The following is a 19,101-nucleotide window of genomic DNA, read 5'->3' on the forward strand; positions in this document are numbered from 1 at the left end:
TCAGGCCCCACCCTGAGGCCTCTAAACCTGCCCCTTGAGCCCTGCCCCTGTCAAGGGATCTCCTTTTAGTACCTTGACCCCACCTGCCCCGCAACCTCAAATTTCTGTGATCACACTGATTGACGTCCCATCTGGAGGCCAGTCCATTGGTCAATCTTGTTTCCACTCAGGAAGACAGCCAGTTAAGAAAGCCTGCACGGGGGTGGGAGGAAGTAGATGGATATCGCAGAGGAGGGAGGTTGATTGGATGGGAGAAGGCAGGGTCTACTCTGCACCTCCTCTGCACTGATTGAATCCCCTCCTTCCCCATCTTACTCCTCAATACAACCACATTCCCCCTGCCGCCCCATCCACACCCATCCTGCTCCTGGATTATCCCTCCCTCCTGCTGCACCCCACTTCTCACCCTCTCATGCTCATCCCTGCTCCTCCAACCCTCACTGCCTGACTCGCCTCGCCACACGAAGGATGGCCCATCCTTTCTTTTTTAAATGAATTTTGAGTATCCAATACTTCCTTTTCCAATTAAGGGGCAATTTAGCGTGGCCAATACAACTAACCGGCACATCTTTGGGTTGTGGGGGTGAGGCCCACGCAGACACGGGGAGATTGTGCAAACTCCACGCGGACAGTGACCCGGGGCTGGGATCGAACCCGGGTCCTCAGCGCCGTGAGGCAGCAGCGCTAACCACTGCGCCACCGTGCCACCCGAGGATGGCCCAGGCGGGAATCAACACAGGGGCAGTACATGGTCACTTTGGAGTGAGAAGGCCAGTGTGGTGGAATCCCAAATTCCAGGTTTCCTGTGACCTAACTACCACACATTAATAAACCTCAGAATTGGACATACCGGCTGCATAGATTTCCTTTCGATGAATAAATGCTGCCCGGGCCAGTGACACCCACATTCTGTCGAATAAAATGGCCTCCTCCTAACATGCACCATTTGTGGGTGGAATGGGCCCACTGGCAGTGACACTGGCAAAGCCAGGGCACCTCGACATGATGACAATCAGGGTCCTCATCGCCCATTCTGAACATCGTACTGACTTACCGAGTGGAGCAGGCAAAGGAGTCAGGATATCGTGACCAATAGGGCAGACGCTGCTTTGCGCTGTCAAAAGAGAAGAACACTTGAATACAGGAACTTTTATGTTTCTTCTGACCCGCCGGAAAAAAGATTCTTGTAAGATTTGTTGTCACTGAAATATTTTGATTCATAAAATTCTTATCCAGCTTATCCAATCTGTGCTGTCCGCAGGGTTGACTTTAGGAGGCTGTGGAGATTCGCCAAAACGTAGATCTTTATTCAGGAAGTGTTAACGCTACAGGCTGCGATGTTACACCGCCCAGTTACTCGCGCAAATGGCCAATGGGGTCACACAATCATTCTCTGAATGTGCCCCATAAATACACAACACCATTCCTTTTACCCTATGGCATCTTTGCTAAGTCACAGGGCAGAACGGGAACGTCAGGGGCAGACCACTGCCTGTGCAGAGGCGTTGGGTTGCAGTGGGGAGATGTGTGAAGCATTAAAATAGGGCTTTGGTTGGTGAACTGACGCGATCTTGTCCATTTCCAGTTTGAGCCTGGGTGAATTTGCAGGCAACTGGGGCGGATGTTCGCCATTCCTCCTGCCCTTCAGCCCATTTCGTCCATGAATGGCCAATTAGGAGCTACATAGGCTCGCACCTGTATTTTACCCAGACCCACGCCATGCGGGTATCCCAGCAGGCTCAGCAGCGCAGGCTGGTATGGGAGAAGGCAGTGGAGGCCTTCACAATAATCCTTATTAGTGTCACAAGTAGGCTTACCTTAACACTGCAATGAAGTTACTGTGAAAAGCCCCTAGTCGCCACATTCCGGCGCCTGTTCGGGTACACGGAGAGAGAATTCAGAATGTCCAAATTACCCACCAGCACGTCTTTCGGGACTTGTGGGAGGAAACCGGAGCACCCGGAGGAAACCCACGCTGACACGGGGAGAACGTGCAGACTCCGCACAGACAGTGACCCAAGCCGGGAATCGAACCTGGGACCCTGGCGCTGTGAAGCAACAGTGCTAACCACTGTGCTACCATGCTGCCCGTTGCAGGTCCCATGTGCCCATCAGCACTGTAGCACAGTGGTTAGCACAATTGCTTCACAGCTCCAGGGTCCCAGGTTCGATTCCCGGCTTGGGTCACTGTCTGTGCGGAGTCTGCACATCCTCCCCGTGTGTGCGTGGGTTTCCTCCGGGTGCTCCGGTTTCCTCCCACAGTCCGACGATGTGCAGGTTAGGTGGATAGGCCGTGATAAATTGCCCTTAGTGTCCAAAATTGCCCTTAGTGGTGGGTGGGGTGACTGGGTTATGGGGATAGGGTGGAGGTGTTGACCTTGGGTAGGGTGCTTTTTCCAAGAGCCGGTGCAGACTCGATGGGCCGAATGGCCTCCTTCTGCACTGTAAATTCTATGATAATCTATGATAATCAGAGGCACCTTTTCATCTTTTCCAGTGGAAGGTTCTGGATTGTCAGAAACTCCCACTGGGTTGACTCATAATGTAAAGGGCTAAGTGTTTGATAATTACGTGCTCTCGGAATAACTACCCAGAGATTCCAAGGATAAGCAGTAACTGTCACATTCGGCCTGCCAGAGTTGCCCACAGACTTACAGTTATACAAATGGCGACCTCTGAACTTGTACAGTGAGGGTGAGCTCAAAGGTGGCAACAGAGCCAGGCGGACAAAAATGGCACCAGGTCTTAAATATGTGACAGGCCACAGAGTCTGCAACCCTTCAGCCTAGTTCAATCTGCAATATTCTGTTTAAAAATGATCATTATAATGCTGACTCACGCAGTGGATGTTGTTCCAAAAGATCTTCTGAAGGTGGAAAAGTGAGCATTGCCATCACATCATGTGGATCAATAGGTTCAAGGTTCCTGTTCCTGGGTGCTGTCAAACGAGAAAGGTTTGTAATTACTGGACCGACTGAGAGCTGCCATCAAAAATGCACCATGTGAGATTCTTTTAAGTGACGACAGTGGAGAGGAAATTGCGCAGCCACAGGCTGGATACTATCAACAGGATTACCAGAGGTGGCAGCAGGAATTTTCACTGATCGAAAGGAGAGGAGGGAGTCACATTCTGCTTGAGGTGGATGATGATGATGTCGAGACAAATGGGGTCACCAGGCATGAAGAAAGGCGTCGGAGCAGCACTTGCAAAATGGAAGGAGGGCATTGGGCTGTGCCAGTCTGCAAAGGTCAGCTTAACCCTACTTTACAAAGATGACATGGAGGCTATGAATAGCCAAAGACTTTTGAAATGTTTTGAGGATGTTTGCCTTGGCCATTCCTTCACGCAATGAGTTTCTGATCCAACCAATCTCCGGATCAAATCATTCCCCTCGAATCTATGCCCCTGGTAATAAACACCTCAACCTGGAGGAATTTGATTTTCCTGCCCAATCTCTCTCACATTTAATAATTGTATTCACTTCAATTTAGTTGTTCATAAACTATCAACGACGCTCCCGTCCTCTGCATTCTCAACTTTCCTCTGTGCTCCCTCAAGTGTGACCATGGCGGGGTTCTCTGACCTTGGGCTGGATTCTCCGCCCCCGCGCCGAAATCGCGTTCGGCGCGGGGGCGGAGAATCCACTTTCATGCCAAAATCGGGCCTGGTGCCCGATTCTCCGGGACCAGGAAGTCGGCGTGATGGCGGAGTGCGCCGCGCGGCTGGGGGCCCATTGACAGAGGCCCGCCTCGCGATCCGCCGGTCTCAACCGGCCAAGTTCCCGACGATGTGGAACTATTGCCAGTCAGGATGTTGGCATGGCGGCTGCGGAGTCAGCCCGTGGCCTCCCTGGAGGTAGGGGGATCAGACACCGGGGGGGGGGGGCCTTTTCAGCGGCCGGGGGTTAGATCCGCGCGGTTAGATGCTCGGGCAGGCGGCCGATCGGGGGTCTCACTTTTGCGTCTGGCTCCGAGGTCCGAGTCTGCCTTAAGTGCCCCGCACCGGCCACTCTCGTGCCCCGGACGACCCGCACACATTGCCTCCAGCCCAGCATGAAATCCCTCCCTGCCCGCAGATCGGCCCGCCCCCAACTGTGGGGGTCCCGGGCTGAGTCCGCAGCCCCCCGCCGGGCATGCAGACGCAGACTGCGGATGGGCAGAGAGACAGTGAGACACATCAGCCAAGTGATGGCATACCTGGCACCGCAGGGGTATGGGGGAGGATACCCGCTTTCGGTGACCGTCAAGGTGACGGTCGCCCTCAATGTCTATGCGACGGGGTCGTTCTAGTCGCCGATGGGGACCTGTCCAGGATTTAGCAGTCATCGCCGCACAGGTGTATCCGCACCATCACTGACACCCTATATGCCCAGGCGGAGAGGTACATACAGTACCCTGTAGACCGCGCCTACCCCGGGCAGCGGGGTTGACTGCCATCGCTGGGATGCCCCAGGTCCAGGGGGTGATCGATGGGGTGGACGTCGCCATCCGCCCACCGGCGGATAACAGGCTGCCGTGCACTAACCGAAAGGGCTACCATGAACATTCAGCTGGTCTGTCACCATCAGATGAGGATTAGAACAAAGAACAAAGAAATGTACAGCACAGGAACAGACCCTTCGTCCCTCCAAGCCCGTGCCGACCATGCTGCCCGACTAATTACAATCTTCTACACTTCCCGGGTCCGTATCCCTCTATTCTCATCCTATTCATGTATTTGTCAAGATGCCCCTTAAATGTCCCTATCGTCCCTGCTTCCACTACCTCCTCCGGTAGCGAGTTCCAGGCACCCACTACCCTCTGCGTAAAAAACTTGCCTCGTACATCTACTCTAAACCTTGCCCCTCTCACCTTAAACCTCTGCCCCCCAGTAATTGACCCCTCTACCCTGGGAAAAAGCCTCTGACTGTCCACTCTGTCTATGCCCCTCATAATTTTGTAGAGCTCTATCAGGTCACCCCTCAACCTCCGTCGTTCCAGTGAGAACAAACAGAGTTTATTCAACCTCTCCTCAAAGCTAATACCCTCCATACCAGGCAACATTCTGGTAAATCTCTTCTGCACCCTCTCTAAAGCCTCCACATCCTTCTGGTAGTGTGGCGACCAGAATTGAACACTAGACTCCAAGTGTGGCCTAACTAAGGTTCTATACAGCTGCAACATGACTTGCCAATTCTTATACTCAATGCCCCGGCCAATGAAGGCAAGTATGCCGTATGCCTTCTTGACTATCTTCTCCACCTGTGTTGCCCCTTTCAGTGACCTGTGGACCTGTACTCCTAGATCTCTCTGACTTTCAATACTCTTGAGGGTTCTACCACGATTATGCACGTCTTCGCCCGATACCCGGGCAGTGTGCATGACTCATTCAACTTGGCGCACTCGGTGCTCCCAGACGTGCTCCAGGGGTACACCGCCCTCCCCGGCCATGGGGCTGGTCGCTGGGCAATAGGGGTTACCCGTTGTGGTCGTGGCTGATGACACCTATATGGAGGCCACAGACCGACACGGAGACCCGCTACACTGATGCCCTTACAGCGACCAGGGATGTGATCGAGCTGTGCTTTAGAGTCCTGAAGATGCACTTCAGGTGCCAGGACCGCTCTGGACGAGCCCTCCAGTATGAGGCCAGGAGGGTCACCCTCATCGTGGTGGTCTACTGCATCCTCCACAATATAGCCCAGCAGAGGGGCGATGTGCTGGAGGAGGAAGGGCAGCCTCATCAGACGAGGAAGATGAGGGGGAGGGGGCAATGGGCGGGACATTGGGCCTGGCCAGACACGGGAGGCCACACAATGCTATTGCCAGCGCACATGGGACGCCCTCGTCACCTCACGTTTCACCGATTAGGGGGGAAGGAGGGACGCTGACCAGGGGTACGGGCACCACCATCCCAGATCCACACCCCCTCACCTCCCACACCACCGAACACCCTCACCTCCCACAGCACCCGCATGCACACCATCCCCGTTATACATACCTGTGGCGCTACGAGCTGGGGGCACTGGGTTGGCATTGACAGTGGGTCTGGTCCATGAGATGGAGGATGATGACAGCCCTCTCTGCGATGTGCTCCGTGCTCTACATCGTTAGACTGTGCCTGACTCCTGCCCACAGTAGCACCTTCCACCTGGGTGATCCCTGCATGCGAGCTGGCTGGTCCACCACACGGTCCTGTCGAACCGCTGGGGAAAGGGTGCCGGGGGAGGGGTCAGGCAGGGAGGGTCGGGCGGGGGGGGGGGGGGGGGGGGGGGTGAGGGGGGGGATCGCCCATGGGGTCTTCACTCGTCCTCCACCAGCCACTGGCCAGCCTGGACCAGTCCACCCCCACACCCAGAAGAGTGCCGAGGCAGGTTTGGACGGTATTGACAGCTGTTTATTGTGAACAAATATATACAGCTTGTGCCCTAGCCCGAATTAACTAAACTGTGCCCTGCACCCGTGCCAACTTAACTGGTGTCTAACTTTCTGGCCTTACAGGCCCTAACGCTACACCTAGGTGGTTCCCCAGATGGTACAGGAGGAGTGGAGGCGGGCTGCTGTGACTCCTGCCCTGTGACCTAGGTTTGTGTTGGCGTAAGTCTCCTGGATGGGCCCGGCTGCTCCTCGGGCGTCCCGGGTGGCGTGGTGCCGCCCTGTTCTGCCCGCTGCCCACCAGATGCACCAGGGCCAGGAGGAGGGAGTCCGAGGTGCTGCGGTGTTCCGGGACCTCCCCTGCGGGAGTCACCGGCGTGGGCCCCATCACCATCTCCTCCCTCAGGGTGCCCAATCGCCCCTGGGCTACTCCATGGGACGGTGGTGCGAGCGGAACTATACCCTGAGGCCCCCCTGCCACCTGGCGCTGCCAGTCCTGGAGGCGCACTCTGGTATCGACCAGGGTCTGCACGCTCACGGACATGGACACCAGGGAGTGGGCGATCTCCGTTTGGGACTGTGTCACATCACACTGCAACTGTGCCGCCACACTGAGGGTGAGGGGCTGTGCCACATCAACCAGTGACTGTGCCACGTCCCTCTGGGTTATGGGCCGCCTCCTTCTGAGTGTGTGCCATGCCGGCCAGCACCTGGGCAATATCGCCAACGCTCTCAGCCATGGCCTGCTGTGACTGGGCCACGCTGTGGAGCGCCGCTGCAATCTCCAGGTGGCTCCGGCACATGGCTGCCTGTGAGAGGGCAGCCCTGTCCTGGGCCTCAGCCCCAGCCTGCACAGAATGCCCCAGGCTTTGCACAACCTGACCCAAACCCGACACCACCGTCCCACCCCCCCCCAGTGTCTCCACCGCCACCCGTGCGGTTTCGGCCTGGGTGGCACGCATGACCGGCACCAATTTGGCTGGGACGGTGTGTGGATGGATGGATTGTTTAAGTGCGGCTGCAGCGTATGGCTCTCACTTGCGGCAATCATGGACACGGCGAATCCGGCGGCGATTCGTTTGAAAACGGTGGTGTTCCACGAGGCAATGGTCCAGCCCATTGCGAGTTGCTAAATCGTTGCACTCGTTGCACCGTTTTTCCTGTCGTTGAAGATCACGGTTTGCACGTCGGCGTCAGCACTTAGTCTCAACAGCGGTGAATCCAGATCAGGGCGCCTGTGACGGTGCGGATGCACCTGTGCACCGACATCTGCGAGATCCCAAACAGGTCCCCACTCGCCGACTGGAAAGACCCCGTCCCATAAACGTTGAGGCCGATCGTCACCTTGACGGTCACCGGGAGCGGTTGTCCTCCCCCAAACCCCCACGGTGCCAGGTGTGCCACATCTGGCAGATGTGTCTCAGCCACAGTCTCCGTCTGCATGCCTGGTCCGACAGGTCCTCGAATGGCAGGGGGTGCCGGTACACACGAGGCCTCCTGGGGAACCTCCTCCGCCTCGGCTTGTGGGGCGGCCCGCCCTCCAGCCTGTGCGGCCATCACCTGCCTCTCTGCAGCCCGGTCCTCCACAGCCCGGTCCTCTGCAGCACGGTCCTCTGCAGCCCGGTCCTCTGCAGCCCGGTCCTCTGCAGCCCGGTCCTCTGCAGCACGGTCCTCCACAGCCCGGTCCTCTGCAGCACGGTCCTCTGCAGCCCGGTCCTCTGCAGCCCGGTCCTCTGCAGCCCGGTCCTCTGCAGCCCGGTCCTCTGCAGCCCGGTCCTCTGCAGCACGGTCCTCTGCAGCCCGGTCCTCTGCAGCCCGGTCCTCTGCAGCCCGGTCCTCTGCAGCACGGTCCTCTGCAGCCCGGTCCTCTGCAGCCCGGTCCTCTGCAGCCCGGTCCTCTGCAGCCCGGTCCTCTGCAGTCCGGTCCTCTGCAGCCCGGTCTCTACAGCCCGGTCCTCTGCAGCCCGGTCCTCTGCAGCCCGGTCCTCTGCAGCCCGGTCCTCTGCAGCCCGGTCCTCTGCAGCCCGGTCCTCTGCAGCCCGGTCCTCTGCAGCCCGGTCCTCTGCAGCCCGGTCCTCTGCAGCCCGGTCCTCTGCAGCCCGGTCCTCTGCAGCCCGGTCCTCTGCAGCCCGGTCCTCTGCAGCCCGGTCCTCTGCAGCCCGGTCCTCTGCAGCCCGGTCCTCTGCAGCACGGTCCTCTGCAGCACGGTCCTCTGCAGCCCGGTCCTCTGCAGCCCGGTCCTCTGCAGCCCGGTCCTCTGCAGCCCGGTCCTCTGCAGCCCGGTCCTCTGCAGTCCATTCCTCTACAGCACGGTCCTCTGCAGCCCGGTCCTCTGCAGCTCGGTCCTCTGCAGCCCGGTCCTCTGCAGCACGGTCCTCTGCAGCCCGGTCCTCTGCAGCCCGGTCCTCTGCAGCCCGGTCCTCTGCTGCAGCTTCCCCCTCCTATCCAAGCGGTCCTTGCTCAGGCGGCCACAGGGTATCTCTCAGGGCTCCAGCCATCACCACCGCGGCCAGCATTGCGTTTTGGTTTCCGAATGCCATTCTCTGCAGGGGGTGAAAGGCCAACAAGTTAATATGGCGCATACTCCCGTTCTCATACAGGTACCATGGGCTGCATGATGGCCCCGGTTGGCACTGCGGGCCCCGCCAACGCATGTTCGCCCCCCCCACGCCCGCACCCTGGCCCCGTCGGTGCCCCCAGTCCTGGCGCCTGTCCCTGCTGCCAGGGGCACTGTTGGCTGGCACTGACCTCACTGGGAGCTGCCTTGGGTGTGGCCCTGGTTGGTCTCTTGGTTGGTGGCTGTAGGTTGAGCAGGGTGTCAGGGCCGAAGGGGGGGGTGCGCCCATACGGCCGGTGTCACTGTGTAGAACCAGGGGCCGGGGCGAGTGCTCAGCAAGATGGCCGCTGTAATGGCGATCGGTGCCTGGGCGCTAGCTCAGTCCTGTGGGGGGTGGAGGAGGTCACCCCAGCTGCTCGGCCTGTTCCCCCCGTGCCCTCACCCGGCCCTGTCAGGGACCCCCCCCGCCGCAGCCAGCACGGCCGGTGTCCGGGCCAGCAGCCCACAGTCACTCCACGCCATTTCCTACCTCCCCTCTCTCGCTAAGCAGCCACAACGCCAGCTTCACCATTTTTATAGCCACAATTGAACGACGCCGTCGGGAACTCGGCCCATCGGAGGATCCGGGACATCAGGGGCGTCATTCTCCGACCCCCCGCCGGGTCGGAGAATGGCCGTTGGCCGCCGTGAATCCCGCCCCCGCCCCCGCCGAAGTCACCGCTCCCGGAGATTGGGCGGGGGCGGGAATACGGCCGTGCCGGTTGGCGGGCCCCCCCGCTGGATTCTCCGGCCCGGATGGGCCGAAGTCCCGCCCAGGAATTGCCTGTCCCGCCGACGTAAATCAAACCTGGTATTTACCGGCGGGACCAGGCGGCGTGGGCGGGCTCCGGGGTCCTGGGGGGGGGGCGCGGGGCGATCTGACCCCGGGGGGTGCCCCCACGGTGGCCTGGCCCGCGATCGGGGCCCACCGATCCGCGGGCGGGCCTGTGCCGTGGGGGCACTCTTTCCCTTCCGCCTCCGCTACGGCCTCCACCATGGCGGAGGCGGAAGGGACTCTCCCCATTGCGCATGCGCTGGGAAACTGACAGCGGCCGCTGACGCTCCCGCGCATGCGCTGGGAAACTGTCGGCGGCCGCTGACGCTCCCGCGCATGCGCCGCATTTCCGCGTCAGCTGGCGGGGAAACAAACGCCATTTCCGCCAGCTGGCGGGGCGGAAATCCCTCCGGCGTCGGCCTAGCCCCTCAATGTTGGGGCTAGGCCGCCAAAGATGCGGAGCCTTCCGCACCTTTGGGCCGGCGCGATGCCCGTCTGATTGGCGCCGGCTTTGGCGCCAGTCGGCTGACATCCCGCCGTTGGGGGAGAATTTCGCCCCAGTAGTCAGGCCCGCTAATGATATGCCGGAGCACACCGATTTGTCGTCAAACCGGTGCCAACTGCGATTCCGGCCTCGGAAGCTATTCTCCGCCCAATCTTGAGGTCGGCAAACGGAGAATCCCGCCCCAGCGCTGCAACTGATGCGGAACGGTGCTGGGATTCGCCGGTTTAACGATTGACACCCAAAAGCTGCAGCTGCAGCCGCAAATAAACAAATTCTCCCCCACGCACACCATCCCAGCCAACATGGCAGCGAGGAGAGCAGCCCTGAGGTTCACAGTCCATAAGACATAGGAGCAGAATTAGGCCACTCGTCCCATCGAGTCTGCTCCGCCACTCAATCATGGCTGATATTTTTCTCATCCCCACTCTCCTGCCTTCTCCCCATAACCCCTGATCCCCTTATTAATCAAGATCCTATCTATCTCTGTCTTAAAGACACTCAGTGATTTGGCCTCCACAGCCTTCTGCGGCAAAGAGTTCCACAGATTCACCAGCCTCTGGCTGAAGAAATTCCTCCTCATCTCTGTTTAAAGGATCATCCCTTTAGCCTGAGATGATGTCCTCTGCTTCTAGTGCCCTCTCCATGTCCACTCTATCCAGGCCTCGCAGTATCCTATAAGTTTCAATGAGATTCCCCCCTCATCCTTCTAAACTCCAACGAGTACAGACCCAGAGTCCTCAACCGTTCCTCACACGACAAGTTCTTCATTCCAGGGATCATTCTTGTGAACCTCCTCTGGACCCTTTCCAAGGCCAGCACATCCTTCCTTAGATACGGGGCCCAAAACTGCTCACAATACTCCAAATGGGGTCTGACCAGAGCCTTATACAGGCTCAGAAGTACATCCCTGGTCTTGTATTCTAGCCCTCCTAACATGAATGCTAACATTGCATTTGCCTTCTTAATTGCCGACTGAACCTGCACGTTAACCTTAAGAGAATCGTGAACAAGGACTCACAAGTCCCTTTGTGTTTCTGATTTCCGAAGCATTTCCCCCCCATTTAGAAAATAGTCTATGCCTAAATTCCTCCTTCCAAAGTGCATAACCTCACACGTTTCCAAATTGTATTCCTTCTGCCACTTCATTGCCCACTCTCCTAGCTTGTCCAAATCCTTCTGCAGCCCCCCCCTCCCCCCCCTCCCTTGCTTCCTCAATACTACTTGTCGCTCTACAGGTCTTTGTATCATCTGCAAACTTAGCAACGATGCCTTCAGTTCCTTCTTCCAGATCATTAATGTATATTGTGAAAAGTTGTGGTCCCAGCACCGACCCCTGAGGCACACCACTAGTCACCGACTGCCATCCTGAAAAATACCCCTTTATCCCCACTCTGGTTGGCCAGTCAGCCAGTCCTCTATCCATGCCAGGATCTTACCCTGAACACCATGGGCCCTTAACTTATTTAACAGTCTCCTGTGCAGCACCTTGGAAATCTAAATAAATCAAGTCGTCTGGTTCTCCTTTGTCGAACTTGCTTGTTACTTCCTCAAAGAACTCTAACAGATTTGTCAGACACGACCTCCCTTTGACGAAGCCGTGCTGACTCAGTCCTATTTTACCATGCGCTTCCAAGTACTCCGCGATTTCATCTTTAATAATGGACTCTAAAATCTTACCAATGACCAAAGTCAGGCTAAACGGCTTATAAATTCCTGTCTTCTGCCTCCCTCCGTTCTTAAACAGGGGTGTTACATTAGCCACTTTCCAGTCCTCTGGGACCCTTCCTGCCTCCAGTGATTCATGAAAGATCACCACCAATGCCTCCACAATTTCCTCGGCTATCTTCTTCAGAACCCTGGGGTATAGACCATCCGGTCCAAGTGATTTATCCACCTTCAGACCTTTCAGTTTCCCCAGAACCTTCTCCTTAGTGATTACCACTGCACTCACCTCTGCCCCCTGATTCTCCTGGAGTCTGGCATCACACTGGTGTCTTCGACTGTGAAAATTGGTGCAAAGTAACTATTCAATTCGTCTGCCGTTTCTTTGTTTCCTATTATTACTTCTCCAGCCATGTTTTCCAGTGGTCCAATGTATATTTTTGCCTCTCTCTTACCTTTTATATATTGAAAGAAACTCTTCCTATCTTCTTTTATATTACTAGCTAACTTGCACTCATATTTCATCTTCTCCCCACTTATTGCTTTTTTAGTTGTCCTCTGCTCGCTTTTAAATGATTCCCAATCCGCTGGCTTCCCACTAATACTCGCCAATTTGTATGCTTTTTCGGTAAAGCACGGTAGCATTGGGGATAGCACAATTGCTTCACAGCTCCAGGGTCCCAAGTTCGATTCCGGCTTGGGTCACTGTCTGTGCGGAGTCTGCACATCCTCCCCGTGTGTGCGTGGGTTTCCTCCGGGTGCTCCGGTTTCCTCCCACAGTCCAAAGATGTGCAGGTTAGGTGGATTAGCCATGATAAATTGCCCTTAGTGTCCAAAATTGCCCTTAGTTTTGGGTGGGGTTACTGGGTTATGGGGATAGGGTGGAGGTGTTGACCTTGGGTAGGGTGCTCTTTCCAAGAGCCGGTGCAGTCTCGAAGGGCCGAGTGGCCTCCTTCTGCACTGTAAATTCTATGTTATTTCTATGTTATGAGGGGTTGACGGCGAGCATTCAGCACCTGCAGGCACTGGTGGGGGAGGTGGTGCCAACCATGCTTGCCACCCAGGCCAACACCGCACCGGTGGTGTCCGCAGTGGAGGCACTGGGGACGACGATCATGGCTATGGATCAGCATGTCCAAGGCCTGGGACACTCTGTGCAGGCGCTGGCCGAGGCCCAGGACAGGGTTCCCGTCTCACAGGCGACCATGTCCCAGAGCCACCTGTAAATTGTAGCGGCCATGGCCGGGAATGCCAGTGGCATTGCACAGGCGCTGTCCAACGTGGCGCAGACAGAGATGGTGGTCCAGTCCCAGAGGGAGGTGGCGCAGTCACTGGCTGATGTGACACAAACGTAGAAGGTGGTGGCACAGACGCAGCTTGATGTGACGCAGTCTCCAGGCGGAGATGGTCCACTCCCTCTGCTCCATGGCTGCGAGCGTGCAGACCCTGGTCAGGACCAGAGCGGGCCTCCAGGACTGGCAGTGCCACGTTGCGGGGCAGGCGCAGTTTGGTTATAGGGGCTGGGGCATGCATCTGTAAATATAAATTTGTTCATAATAAACACCGGTTACCACTGTTACAACTTGCCTTGGTGCCCTGTATGATGGATGTGAAGGGTCAGCTGGTCTGGGCTGGTGAGGTGGGGGCTGGGGGGAGGGGGGGGGGGGGCTGGGGGGAGGGGGGGGGTGGATTGGACAGACCTTGGGGGGAATGGGCGGACCCTGTGGGTGGCCCATGCTCCCCATCCTCCTCCCCTCCCCGCTCGTCCCCACCATCCCCACCGCAGGAACCCGGTGGCACCGTGTGATGGAATGGCCAGCACGCATGCAGCGATCACCCAGGCGGACGGTGGAAACTGCTGCCGTGGGCAGGAGTCAGATGATGCAGAGCACCAGAGCTCATCGCAGAGCGGGTTATCATCATCCTCCAGCCCATGGACCAGACCCGGTGTTACTGCCAGCCTAGGGCCCCCACCCCTCGAGCGGCAGCTATGCATCACGGAGAGGGTTGCCGGCTTCCGGGGTTGGGAGTGAGGGGGTGTGGAGTTGGGAAGTGATGTCTGTGTCCCTGCACAGTACACCTCCCAACCCCCCTTCAGTGATCTCTGTATATGTAAATACATGATTGGGTAATGTGCAGTCAGTACAGTCAGATGATCACTAGAGGGCAACACTAACAGGGAATATAGAAACACGCTCAAGTGGTTATTCCCGCTCTCTTCGTGTGTGTTGTAGCTAGAGATCAGAAGCTGGATTCTCCAATAATGGGGCTATGTCCCCACTCCAGCGTAGAAATGATGGCCAATCACTCTGGACTTTCCTTAAGAAAGACCTGACTGATTCTCCTACCTGCAGGGGGCGAGCAAGGCAAAACTGGGCGAGTTCCCGACGGCATGGTTCTAACCACGGATCGGCCGTTGGGAATCTCAAGGTGGCGGCTGCGCACTCAGTCGATCACTGTGGGGAGCCTCATCGATGGCCAGGGGAGCGATCGGGCGTCACGGACCCGCGGGCGCGCGCAATCCCGGGGGTGCCTACATTTTTGATGCCGCTTCGCGGTCCGAGTCCGCCATGTCCCTCAGGGCGGCGGCTGCAGGTCGCCGCTGTGCACATGCGCGGACTCCTGACCGGAAGTGCGGGGACCCGTATCGGCAGAGCTTCGAGGAACACTCCGGGGCCTTACCAGCCCCCTGCAGGGAGGAGAATCGCTCAGTACTTTCTTCAGGAAAGTCCCGAGTGAAAGGCCGGCGTGTTTTATGCTGGCCCGGGGACGTGGCCCCATTATTGGAGAATGCAGCCCCAGAAGTGTAGCAAGCTCAGAGTGTAGCTGATTCTGTTCCTTGCTAATTTAATTAAATCTTAGTTAATTCGACTATTAGTAAAAGTATTAAAGAAAAGGACTCACAAGTATATAAATTTGTTACTCAATGAATAATTTGTCATCACTGGAAGACTTTGAGTGTTTATCATCAAAGTTAAGTTTAACTCGGCATAACAAATGAGTAACTTATATTACTCCCAAGTAATATAATACCCGCTCCTAGTTTGTGAACCTTGGGCCGATCAGAGCGCCCTATGCGCGTTCGCCCTGGCACACACTTTGTGTGGCCTCCCGTGCCTGCCTGGGTTTCATGTTCTGCCCACCCTCACCCTCCTCCACACCCTCCTCGTCGCACAAGGCCTGGTGTTCGCCCTCCTCCTCCAGCATGTCACTCCTCTGCTGTGCGATGTTGTGTAGGACATGATGCGGCGACGCTCTTGTAGTGATATGCATCACCGTATATACACAAGGGGTTAATGTAAATGCATTACAACTAAGTAATCACAAGAGAGAACACCAGAGATGTCATGACATGCAGGCATACAACCAATGGGTCATTCGAACAGGACACAACCAATGGGTAATCAGCTCACCCAGAGGTGGCATTACCACAAGGGGGCACTACACGACCCATATAAAAGGACAGGGCACAGAGGCTCTGCCTCTTTCCACAGACAGACATCTAGAGAGTTAGACAGGGTTGATCAGCAGCAACACACCCCAGCATGTGGTTTAGAGCAAGCTGGTACAGTTAGACTGAGTTACTACAGTTAGATTAGCAGAGAGTCAAACTCATTTGAGAACTGTGTTAATAGTTCAATAAACATGTTGAACTCATTTCACAGTCTGAAGCATCCTTTCGTAGAGACTACAACAAGGAAGCAGCCTGTGTTATCCGAAGCAGCATAACATAATACCTCTCAGCAGAATCCTGGAGGGCCCCTCCAGAGCGGTCCAGGCACCTGAACCACATCTTCAGGAGGCCCAGAATGGGCTTTGTTGTCGTGGGTTTCCGCATCAGTCTGGGGTCTCCGGATAGGCGTCATCATCCACAGTCGCAGTGGATAACCCCTGTCACCCAGGAGCCAACCCCACAGCCAGCGGGGGTCTCGAACCAGTCAGGAAACGTCTAGTGTGCCAGGGTGAAGGAGTCATGCACACTGCCCGGGTATCGGGTGCAGAGGTGAATGATGGGCAGCTGATGGCACGTTCATCGAGTGGAGCCCCTTTCGGTTGGTGTAGAGCGGCCTGGCATCAGTAGGTGCTCGTCGGGGTGCATGCATCCCATCGATCGCCTCCTGGACCCCGGGCATCCCATTGATGGCGGTGAACCCCGCTGCCCGGGCATCCTGGTGGGCTCAGTCCACATTGAAATGGGTGTATTGTACCGACCAGGCAGTTACGGCGCTGATGTACCTGTGCACCGAGCTCTGTGAGATCCCGGACAGGTCCCCACTTTGCCCCGTCGCTTAAAAATTCAGGGCGACCATCACCTTGACGGCCACTGGGGGCGGGTGTCCTCCCCCATACCCCCACGGTGCCAGTTATGCCATCACCTGGCACATATCCCTCTGCTCAGCCGGAGTCTTCGACGGCATGCCTGGTCCAGCAGGTGCTCGAATGACAGGCGGTGCCGGTACACACGAGGCCTCATGCGGCACCTCTGTGGCACCTCCTCCTCCTCGGCCTATTGGGGGCTTGCTCTCCATCCTGGGCAGCTACCACACGCCCCTCTGTTGCCTGCCCCTCTGCTGCATGGACTGCTGCTGCCCGCTCCTCTGTGGCATGCACCGCTGCTGCCCGCTCCTCTGTGGCACGCACCGCTGCTGCCCCCTCCTCTGTGGCACGCACCGCTGCTGCCCGCTCCTCTGTGGCATGCACCGCTGCTGCCCGCTCCTCTGTGGCACGCACCGCTGCTGCCCCCTCCTCTGTGGCATGCACCGCTGCTGCCCCCTCCTCTGCTGCATGGACTGCTGCTGCCCGCTCCTCTGTGGCACGGACCGCTGCTGCCCGCTCCGCTGTGGCACGCACCGCTGCTGCCCGCTCCTCTGCGGCATGCACCGCTGCTGCCCGCTCCTCTGTGGCACGGACCGCTGCTGCCCGCTCCGCTGTGGCACGCACCGCTGCTGCCCGCTCCGCTGCTGCATGCACCGCTGCTGCCCGCTCCTCTGCGGCATGCACCGCTGCTGCCCGCTCCTCTGTGGCACGCACCGCTGCTGCCCGCTCCGCTGCTGCATGCACCGCTGCTGCCCGCTCCTCTGTGGCACGCACCGCTGCTGCCCCCTCCTCTGTGGCACGGACCGCTGCTGCCCCCTCCTCTGTGGCACGCACCGCTGCTGCCCCCTCCTCTGTGGCACGCACCGCTGCTGCCTACTCTGCCACTGCCCACTCCGCTACTGCAGCTACCTTCTCCTCCTCGAGCAGCGTCTGCTCGTACTGCCGCAGGCCATCTCCCACCAGGAAAGCCACCATTGCTGCTTGTATTCCAATACCCAATGTCAGCAGGGAGTGAAAGGCTGACAAGTTAGCATGGTGCATACCCCTGTACCCAACCAGGTCCACCAGCTACATGGTGGCTCCGGTTGGCACTGTCTGATCCGTCCCCGCATGTCCCTTCCCCCCCCCCACACCCCTGGCCCCGTCTGTGCCCACACCATGGGCGCCCGCCCCTGATGCCACTTGTGCGACATTAAGTATACCACTTTTACTGGCTCTCCCTATTGCTGCCTCAAACATTTTGATCACGTTAGCCAGGCAAATGTTCCCGTAACGTATAGGTGTTGCTGATCTTTATTAGCCCTTGTCCTTCTGAATGACGATTAAGTGAGTAATTTTTTCCTGCCTTCTCTCTGTTTTCCTAATTTCCTTTTTAATTTCACCCTTTTATTTAGACTCCCCACTTTTCCGCAGCATCCACCGCCACTCTCTGACTTCTATAGGTTAGCCAGTTCGTTATCCAACTGGCCAAATTTCCCACTATCCCATGCCTCCTTACTTTCTGCAGAAGCCTACCATGGGGAACCTTTTCAAATGCCTTACTAAAATCCATGTACACTACATCCACTGCTTTACCTTCATCCAAATGCTTGGTCACCTCCTCAAAGAATTCAATAAGACTTGTAAGACAAGACCTACCCCTCACAAATCCGTGCTGACTATCCCTAATCAAGCAGTGTCATTCCAGATGCTCAGAAATCCTATCCCTCAGTACCCTTTCCATGACTTTGCCTACCACCGAAGTAAGACTAACTGGCCTGTAATTCCCAGGGTTATCCCTATTCCCTTTTTTCAACAAGGGCATGACATTAGCCACTCTCCAATCCCCTGGTACCACCCCTGTTGACAGTGAGGATGAAAAGATCATTGCCAACGGCTCTGCAATTTCATCTCTTGCTTCCCATAGAATCCTTGGATATATCCCGTCAGGCCCGGGGGACTTGTCTATCCTCAAGTTTTTCAAAATGCCCTTCCTAACAAGTATTACCTCAAGCTTACCAGTCTGTTTCACACTATCCTCTCCAACAATATGGCCCCTCCCATTTGTAAATACTGAAATAAAGTACTCATTCAAGACCTCTCCTATCTCTTCAGACTCAATACACAATCTCCCGCTACTGTCCTTGATCGGACCTACCCTCGCTCTAGTCATTCTCATATTTCTCACATATGTGTAAAAGGCCTTGGGGTTTTCCTTGATCCTACCCGCCAAAGATTTCTCATTCCCTTTCTTAGCTCTCCTAATCCCTTTCTTCAGTTCCCTCCTATCTTGTATCACTCCAGCGCCCTGTCTGAACCTTGTTTCCTCAGCCTTACATAAGTCTCCTTCTTCCTCTTAACAGGACATTCAACCTCTCTTGTCAACCATGGTTCCCTCACTCGACCATCTCTTCCCTGCCTGACAGGGACATACATATCAAGGACACGTAGTACCTGTTCCTTGAACAAGTTCCACATTTCACTTGTGTCCTTCCCTGACAGCCTATGTTCCCAGCTTATGCACTTCAATTCTTGTCTGACAACATCGTATTTACCCTTCCCCAAATGTAAACCTTCCCCTGTTGAACTCACCTATCCCTCTCCATTACTAAAGTGAAAGTCACAGAATTGTGGTCACTATCTCCAAAATGCTCCCCCACTAACAAATTTATCACTTGCCCTGGTTCATTACCAAGTACTAAATCCAATATTGCCCCTCCTCTGGTCGGACAATCTACATACTGCGTTAGAAAAGCTTCCTGGACACACTGCACAAACACCACCCCATCCAAACGATTTGATCTAAAGAGTTTCCACTCAATGTTTGGGAAGTTGAAGTCACCCATGACTACTACCCTGTGACTTCTGCACCTTTTCAAAATCTGTTTCCCAATCTGTTCCTCCACATCTCTG

At 56.4% G+C, this 19,101-nt stretch overlaps 1 protein-coding gene across 1 annotated transcript in view; it reads right to left on the minus strand.

Annotated features, from left to right (window-relative positions):
- Positions 1-19,101, minus strand: part of LOC140425674 (uncharacterized) — a 456,765-nt gene that overhangs the window by 176,271 nt on the left and 261,393 nt on the right. Inside the window, exons 21-22 of the mRNA XM_072510172.1 lie at positions 2,840-2,938; positions 1,055-1,114 (exon numbers count right to left, since the gene is read on the minus strand). Of these exons, the coding sequence (XP_072366273.1) occupies positions 1,055-1,114; positions 2,840-2,938 (159 nt within the window). The remainder of the gene's footprint in view (positions 1-1,054; positions 1,115-2,839; positions 2,939-19,101) is intronic.

This window comes from Scyliorhinus torazame, chromosome 6 (assembly GCF_047496885.1).
Source record: "Scyliorhinus torazame isolate Kashiwa2021f chromosome 6, sScyTor2.1, whole genome shotgun sequence".
In the NCBI taxonomy this organism is placed as follows: domain Eukaryota; kingdom Metazoa; phylum Chordata; class Chondrichthyes; order Carcharhiniformes; family Scyliorhinidae; genus Scyliorhinus; species Scyliorhinus torazame.